General features: G+C 50.2%; 1 protein-coding gene across 1 annotated transcript in view; it reads right to left on the bottom strand.

Moving 5' to 3' along the window:
* Positions 1-369: 369 nt before the first annotated feature.
* The window catches only part of CNIH3 (cornichon family AMPA receptor auxiliary protein 3), an 86,589-nt gene continuing 78,001 nt past the window's right edge, over positions 370-8,957 (bottom strand). Inside the window, exons 5-6 of the mRNA XM_081039099.1 lie at positions 5,616-5,759; positions 370-1,679 (exon numbers count right to left, since the gene is read on the bottom strand). Coding sequence (XP_080895225.1) covers positions 1,652-1,679; positions 5,616-5,759 — 172 coding nt within the window. The 3' untranslated portion in view covers positions 370-1,651. The remainder of the gene's footprint in view (positions 1,680-5,615; positions 5,760-8,957) is intronic.

The raw sequence follows: 8,957 nt of genomic DNA, 5'->3' as shown, positions 1-8,957 counted from the left end.
TTAGATTTGCCGCCTGCAGCCAGGGAGCCCGAGCTAGTTCTCTGGATGGAGGGAGCCCGTCTTCTCAGCAACGGCATCAAAGACAAGGCCATCCAGCCCTAAAGGCGAGTCTCTGCCCCAATCTCACTTACCCAGCCTGGACGATGGGCATGGCCAAGGGGAAGTCTGCTCCCACAAACTGCACCTCGAATTCGCTGGCTTTATACCTGCAGCCTAAGAGCAAAAGTCTGTATTTTGTTTTCTGTAGAATTTTTAGAAGCAAAATGCCTTTTTGAAACTTTGCTTTTTCTACCTACCAGTTAACCAACCACATGGAGATGAATCCAGGCAGTAATGGGGTTTAAATGAGACAGCCAGGCAGGTGAGACACTCAAGTTGTCACTGCGTTTTAAACATAGCACACGACGCGTTACACAAACACCATTCATAAGCCTGAGTCACAGGGTTCAGATGGGATCTGGGTACATGGATAAATAGCCTCTGTGTGTCAAACAGAAGAAAAGAAGGCAAGTTGGGGGAATGAGGTCAAAATCAGTGTGCCCGATTGGAACATTATAAAAATCTCAGCCTTGTCATTATTTACAGCCCCAAGCACAGCTCCTACACAAAAAGGAGAGAATGGCACGTGGAAAATTCTAGGTAAGCAAACATCCTCAGTGTTGACCTAAACAGTATGAATGCTACAGCAGCATAAGAGGAAGCTATAATTACGTCGTCTCATTTCTTTGTTGCCGAATGCCCACAGTTCAGAGCAGCCAGTCCGGCATTTTCTGAGCGTGGAACGATTAGGGGAGCCTAGCGTTGACTAGTGTTCACCACTTGATTGGCACCCAATGACAGTGATGGCTCTGGGTGGCAACAGAAAAATACAGTTTGTTGTGGTGAAGAACTAACGAACTTGGATATGTAGTAAATATTTAAATAAATCTTTTCTTCCCATGATTCCCCCTCCCTGACTCACCCCCACATCCGTGACTTTGGACATGACTTATCACCAGCATACTGCCCCAAACCCAGCTCATGAGGTCACTAAGCTAGGCTCTCCCAAAGCAGGCTACGAAAGCAGATGTCCCTGCAAACTCAGGGCTGGTGACAGCTGAAGGCAAGTGCACACCTTCCAGACGCTCCCACTGAGGTGAAGGGAGTGGCCATGGCTTGGAAGAAACACAAGAGCCTTAGGTAGCCCACGACGTCCTTCAGGCTTTCAATGGGTCCCACAGACTCAGCCTTGACTCTGGGTCTTTCGGTTCCTCAGCAGACACCTTCCAGCCTCCCACTCCCACGGTTCAGGGCCTCAGTGTGAACTTGTGGAGAGTTGTTTGAGGAAGTGGATTCCGAAGGCAGCAATTCTCACTCCAGAGTGGTCTAGTGTTTCATCACCCACACCCACGAGCCCCCCGCTGCTCAGAAGGAATCTGCCACCTGAGTGTGGGGTATGAACAGCAAACACTGTGATACACGGGGCAACAACATATGCACACAATGAACTGGGCCCACGGGCTGCTGCCTGGGTCCAGTTCCCGATTCAGTGTCTGCTGGGTCTGTTTCTCACATGTCCCGGCTCTGGTTCCTTTTCCAATTGCCAGCAGAAGTGACTTCTCAGCCGCAGGCCTCTCCCATCCCGTCTCTGATGACATGCGTGGTCTGTGAGTTAAGAGCTCACTAAAGTGTAGATCATGCTGAATGCAAAGAGAAAAGGGAAAGAAGGCGTTAGTGGGAGCCCGTGGAGGAGTCAGACTGGCCCTCAAAAGAGGGACCTGCTGAAAGCCGGATGCCGTGTCGTTCCTGTCACTTTCTCATTCCTGTCAATAGAGAAGCTTACCTATTCCCCCACAACATTGGCCTAACATTTGTTCTGAGAGCATACTGTGTCCCTTAGATAAAAGAAAGATGTTGATTGCTCTAGTGCCTGTTATTATTCTCATCGCGATGATTATTATGGCGTTAGTCGTCTTTCCTGCAATTACAAGGCAGATGTGAGGGCAGGGGGAGGGGTGCCGTGACTCTTTACCCCACCAGCTACCATGTGCTTATTATGTGTGTCTAGGGCCTCCCAGCTTATGCTGGAGGATATGTTCGAGCTGGGGAAGTGACCGCCATCACTATTGTGAGGAATGATGTGTGAACACAGGCCCTCTGGACACATAAACTAAATGGATTCTTAGGGAACCCCCTGGCCCTCCTGTTTTTAACAGAATCCAGGCATTAAACATGCAAAGAGCGTGTGTCCTGAGGTGTGTGTGTGGAGGGGAGTCTCGTGTATCCCTGTGCTCTTAGAACAGGCTGCAGGCTAATCCTGAAAGACCAAGGAATGTTCTGCACCAAAATATAGATTTGGTCAATTTGAGGAAAGAAAAGCAAGCATCTTTTTATTGTGGTAAAGAGAAAAAAAAGATAATCTAAGAAACAAAACCAAAGAAAAGAACCTGAAGTGTTTTACTTCTAACCCTATCCTGCAACATGGAAGCTCAGCTACTCAGAAATGCTTACTGGGCAATAAGCAATTCTGAGTCGCTGAAGTTTCATTTTTGAGAACCTGTTTATTGAGCGCCTCCTGCATGCCAGGTACCTGCATGCCAGGTACCATCCTAGGTGCTAGGAAGCAGTGGTGAGTGTTTAGACCCCACCCCCACCTAGAGCTCCGTACAGCCACGCCGTAGCAATAACAAGGGTTTAATGAGCACCTAGTTTGTGCCAGGCACTGGCCAGGGCACTCACTCCAGCTACAGAGGTGAATGAAACAGACAAGGTCTCTGCCATGAAGTAAACCATAAATAACATAATTATAGAGTGAGAGAAATAAACATGTGGGGAGGCAGGCATGACCCAGAGTAACTGGACAGGAGGGTGGTGCTACCTTAGGTAGGTAATATTATATCAGCCTGCTTTACACTCTTGATTTGAAAAGATCTTTATCTCAGGCAGGCAGGCGGAGTCCACACTGGACTCACCAGCTAATATTAGTGTCAGTGTCAGCCTAAATGTATTAGTATTAGTATTAGTGTCAGTGTTAGTATCAGTATCAGTATGAGGATTAGCTACTCCCCATCCCGTGTAACTTGCAAATGTCTTCTGGTCCACAAGGCAACCTGAGAAGTGGGTAGCTCTGGGGGCCGGGTGATTAGTGGGAAAAGCCCAAGCTCTGGGACCAGATAAATTCCTGACTGTCAGCTAGGACCTTGGACACATCTCAGAATCTCTCTGAGGTCCTCAGGAACTTCCATCCCACCTTCACAGAGGTCCCAGCTGCTGTCACTTGAGCCTCTACCATTTGCTCAGCTCAGACACAGCTCTCCATACGCATGGGTCCCCTTGCCTCTGTAAAAGAGCCGCCTGGGCTGACAGTCCTGTACTTTCCACCAGTCCATCTCAGGGACTGGGAGCTCCTGAAGCGGAAGAAACACTGTCTTTGAGGGTCTCTGGAAAGCCCCCAAAAGATCAGGTTCAGCAGAGGAGGAGGAACCCTGGCAGCCACCCAGGGTCCCAGGGAGGCAGGAGGAACAGTTGTGTCCAATTTTGTTTTGGAAACAAAGTAATTAATGAATATAACATGAAGGAACACCAAACTAAACATGAAGGAACACCAAACTAAAGGACAGACAGTCAAACAGAATGTCTGGAATACATTCAGTTACAGAACGATCACATCCATCTAACAGTGGGTGGGAGCCGCCAACACCACCCCACACCGCCCCCTCTGCCCCACAGCCCAGCAGACAGAGAGCTGCTTTGCTTGTCTGTGAATTCCGATGCTTTCTTTCCCATAAGGCCTTGGGCTCAGCAGTTACTGCAACAAAACTGAAATGAGGGAGGCTGACCTGCCTCGGCCTCCATCCAGACTAAGATGGATCCCAGGCGGGTGGGGCAGAAGCCAGGGAAAGCCCTTGTTCTGCTGGATTTGAGGAGGGGCAGTGCTGCCTCTGGGACAGGCCACTCAGCTATGACTCTGCAGCAGGGGCCATCTGCAGGCCCACAAGTACACTCCGGCGAAGAAACGAACATCCACGTCAGCCCAAGGAAGCAAGTTGCCAAGCACATGAGGGCTTGGGCCACCCTCTTAGGTTTCCCAACGCAAGAACCAGCCAGAGCAAGCTTTAGTTGCTAGAGTATTCAGACCTGGAGTCGTAAAGACTTGGGGGAACCTCAGAAATCTCCAGGGAGCCTTCAGAGACCCTCAGACTCCTCGCAAGCTGAAGTGGGCAATGTCCCAGGACACTGCATCCGGGAGGAGGAGAGAGGTCACCCAAGAGGACCAACCCTTGAATCCAAGAAGAATGTGGTAAAATACATGAATCCTCTCTGAGGCTGAGTTATTCCAGGGGACTCTACACCTCCAGGGTCTCTGAGACTTCTGGACAAGAGGCAGAAGCAAACAGCGCCCCAGGGCAACGGGTCTTACCCTCACGTGTGCTGCCGAGCCTTGAAATCCGGAATCAGAGCTAAGCCCAGGAATCTGCATTTTTAAGAAGTGCTCCCTTCTCACCCTCTGATTAGTTGGATGTAGGAGATCCAAAGACCACATTTCAGTCAAGACTTTTCTAGAGGTTTCCTAAGACAGCCAGCAGTTAAGAGGTTAGTCTTTGGGAACTAGAGACAGACTCAAAACGGTGACACAATTAGCTGTGATTGGGGGAATTATGTAATTATCTCAGATTCCACTTGCTCATTGTTAATATGTGGGCAATGAGAGCGTTTAGCTCATAAACCGAGCAATACATGTAAAGCTCTTAGACCAAAGCCTGGCTCATTTCTAAAGGCTGGAGCAATGCGGCCACCTCTCAGCCTGTTCCAGCCCAACACAAACTCTAAGGTGGTCCTGGAGTCTAATACCTGCCACCCTCCTCTTCCTCACCCAGCCACTGTGAACCAGGCCACTTGGGAGACAGTGCTAGGAGAGGGGAAGATAGCGAACCCTGCCCCAGGTAGCAACAGGATAGCAAGGTGACAGGGGGGACACCTCAGGGATGAACCAAAGGGGAACAGGAACGAGGAAGAGACGTTTCCAGAAAAGGCACTCTCTGAGGTATCAAACCAGAAGACAGTCTGTTTATAGCCATCTGCTTAGCTAGGATGTTCTGAGTAAAGAGGTAAAAAAAAAAAAAGGGGAGATGCCTGAAACGGAATTGCAAAGTCAGTGTGTTTTACTCAATTAGAATGCTGTTATGTAATATTGGGAGACTTGTACGTGTAAGCATTTAATGACCCAAGGTGCCCCCGGGGTCTCGGTTCTGGTCCCCAAGAATGTGCCCCCACAGGCTTGGGGCCAACGGGTGACGAGGTGGTGTGCGCGGGGCCCCCGGTGATCTGACTGGCTGCACTACGCAGTTGCTAGAGGCAGGGAGCCCTGGGGAGCAGCAGGCCTGCTCGTCACCAAGAATCTTGTCACAGCTATTGCCAGGATGTGTTTTCGCTGTGTGGCCCTATGGCTGCGGCTGTCAGAGGGCAGGGCCTCCTGCAGGACCTTCTGCCCTTCTCACTGCTTCACACTGGAGCCCTTGCTCCTGAAGCTGAGTCGCACAGCTGGTGCCACAGCCCGCCTCCCAAAGACCAGGAGGCCGGCCTGGAGTCTGTCCCGCTCCTGCAGGAGTCACCCCCCCGGCGGGGCGCGGACTCACCAGTACAGGTAGTAGAAGAAAGACAGGAGGTAGAAGGCCAGCTTACACCAGGCCTCCTTCTGACAGTAACTCAAGGTGTCTGCGTTCATGACCACTGGCGGGTCGTAGGCCAGCTCGGAGCTGTCTGCCGGGCAGTGGAAGTACCTGTGGGGGAAGAGGATACGTGTCACCGGCTCTGAGGCTTGCAAGGGACACCTGACGTCACCAAGGACGGACTGGCGTCTGAGGAAGCTCGCTAAGCGGTCCTTGGCCTCCTGCCCGAGTCACAGCCCAGGCGCGGCTAAAAGTATGTCAGCCCCTACCTCCGGCAGGTAGGAACGCCCCCAAACACCCAGAGCCGCTGGCACCATGGTGATTTCACCCACATGCAGGGCTGATGTAAGGGAAGAAAAACATGTCACCTGGTGACAGCTGGAGGTGCCAGGAAGAGCATCCTTTCCTGAGGGCTCTGCAGTGTGTGTCCCTGTGGCATCAGAACGGGTACAGGTGTGGGTGGACGCGGAGCTGCGTCCCTACTGCCTCGATGCCACTGGACCACTAATTACTTCGGATTAAGTCTTGTTCTCTACCCAGACCCTCTTTTGAAATCCTGAGTGTTCTGGGAAAGACATCATATCCCCACTGGAAGGTACAGTAGTTTACAGGTACTTTCCTTTTTGATAGAAAGACCCAGAACAGCAAAAAGAACAGTGGCCATCATGGGAAGAGAGCAGCTGCAGAGGGAACTGGGCGAGCAAAAGAACAGTGGGTGGAAGAGAGGGAATAAACTTGCTTCAAAATATCAATTGGCTCAACAGTGAATGTGAACCAGCCTCGTTCACAGGAGGAGGGGGACTGTCAGGTTGGGAGACACAGGCAGGAGGCCCTTTGGAAGCGTCAGACAGGTGGCGAGCACTGCCCTTGGGACTGTCCCCTGGCCCCCAGGGCCTCAGCCAAAGCCTCACTGGGAGGAACAAAGTGTGGCTAACATGGCTCCCAGGCTGCTTCTTTGTCAGTCTCGTAAAGGAATCAGGAGGCCAGGGGAAATGAAGGGCTCCTGTGAGGCCCCAGGACAGACAGGCTGTGGTTCTTGACTGTGACGAGGACCCGCAGAATGGCTCTGACCAGACTCATGAAACTGGCTTTGAAAAATGTCTCTGGAATGGAGCCGCTCACAAAGCTGGTATTTCAGTTCCCGCTTCCTTCCCCTTCACAGGATTGCACTGACATGACTTAGTATCGGCACTGTGCTAAGGGAAATCACAAGCCAGATCCCACGATATCTGCCAGCTCATAGCCCTCCAGGCCACTCGCCTCTCCTCTTCCCGGGAGTAGATTTCGAAACCTATTTGCTTTTGCTGTGACCTTGTTCCCAGGTGACCTCATTAAATGGAGGCAGGGGTGGCAAGGTGGCCAAGTGGCTCTGTGGAAAGAGCCAGGGCTCTGCCACTCACCGGTCCCCAGACTGACCTTCCTCAGGCCAGTCGTTAACCTCTCTGAGGCTCGACTTTCTCATCTGTAAAATGGGGATGAAACTGCCTACTCCGAGGGGCTATTGTGATGATCGCGTCAGATGACCAATGGAAATAATCTGCAAAGAACAAGCACGGAATAAAAGTTCTACAGTTCTACTTTCATTTAAGCAAGCTAAGAGCTGGAGCAGAAGGGGGCTTTATCTGCATGAGAAACATCTGGACTGGACCTGTTAGAAGGGTGGGGGAAAGAGGAAATGAAAAAAGGAGGGTGTTCAAGGACTCATTTTTAAAGGACCCTTCCCTTCTCATTCCTTTTTCTTTCATTTTCTGAGCACTTATGAAGTGCCAGAATGAGGCTAAACCCTGTCAGGGATTCAAAAAAAAAATAAATGAAAAATAAAGTAAAACAAGGTTCCTCGTGGCAAGGAGACTGCAGTCGCTCTTCTCTTATACAAACAGAACATTCCAAGTGTAAGGACACTGGCTGCCTCTCCCTTCCCTCCCTTTTGGAGGAGTGCTAGCCCAGAGAAGTAGTGCACAAATCAAAGTTCTGTAAATTAACCACATTTTTGACGCCCTGGAATGACAGGACACTATTCCAAGGACCTGGGGATAAATGCCTTTTATAGTGAGAAGAACACGCCCCCTGGGGCAGCATGCCAGATGGCAAGGACAGAAATTGTGACCCATGCAAAGGTGAGGCTGAACCCTGGCCCTGCCGTGTCCTAGCTGAGCGACTCTGGGAAGTAACAACCTTTGTGAGTTGCTGTGTCTCCTTGCGTAAAACAGAGAAAAGGAACCCCACCTTAGCCAGTGGTTATGGGTACTGGAGGAGGGAAGGCGTGGAAAGTCTCTGACTGGGTATGCAATACATTTCAACACCATAATGCTTCTGTTTGACTTCTCTCGAAATTCAGATTTTAGTAGAATTACCTGCACTTAAAGCAGGACTTTCTTATATAACCAAAGCATTTTCCTTCCTGCCTAAATCCGCAATGCTCTCGGTTAATGGCACTGTCACCCATCCTGCCTCCAGCTCAGAGGCCCCCCTCCCTTACCTCTTGCACCCCTTTATTAGCCAAGGCCTGTCCAGTTTACCTCCACGGGTCCTCTCCTTCTCTCCATTCCAACTTCCACTAGATGTTTTCTCTTCACCTGACATTTCATCATAACCTTCTAATTGGATTTCGTCCTCAAAATTTCATCCTCCAACCTGCACACTGGTGCTAGGGTCCCATTCCTAAAAGTCCGATTGGGTGATGCCATTTTCCTCCTCAAAAGCTTCTGAGGGTCGTCCGTTCCCTACAGGATAAATTAATTCCAATTTCCCCATCAATTCGTTTCAGACCCCTCATATCTGATCCCAGCTGTCTGTCAACCCATCTCTGCTCACTTCCCTCCAAGGACCCTACATGCAGCCATACTGAACAAAGGCTGTCCCCAAACAGGCTAAGTGCTCCCTGACCTCTGAGCTTCCGCATATGCTGCTAGTCCCACAACCTGAGATGTGCTTTTCCAGATTTTTCAGTATCACTCTTCCAGTCTAATTTAAACGCTCATTTCTCTACATTCCTGCATACAGTCCACAGGTATCTGTTAATATATTTCCCTCTGCCTCGAGGCTGTACGAGTATATCCCCTAAGGGTAGAGATTCTATTTTATATTCATCTTCTCTCCCCCACAATGTCTGATTGTGGTCTGTGTTTCATATGTTTGCTAAGTGAAAGAGTGAATGCTCTCGATCGACATGACTAAATACAGACTATATTTTTGGTAAAATCACAATGATGAGCTATCCGGGGGACCAAAGCTCCGGGAGCCACGGGATTACGTAAAGGGCAGTTCATTTATCTGCACAACACACGCTTCACTACTTGGAATGCCGAC

The sequence above is a fragment of the Rhinolophus hipposideros genome, assembly GCF_964194185.1.
Source record: "Rhinolophus hipposideros genome assembly, chromosome: 26".
NCBI classification, from domain to species: Eukaryota; Metazoa; Chordata; class Mammalia; order Chiroptera; family Rhinolophidae; genus Rhinolophus; species Rhinolophus hipposideros.
This window is presented reverse-complemented; position numbering and strand designations above follow the sequence as displayed.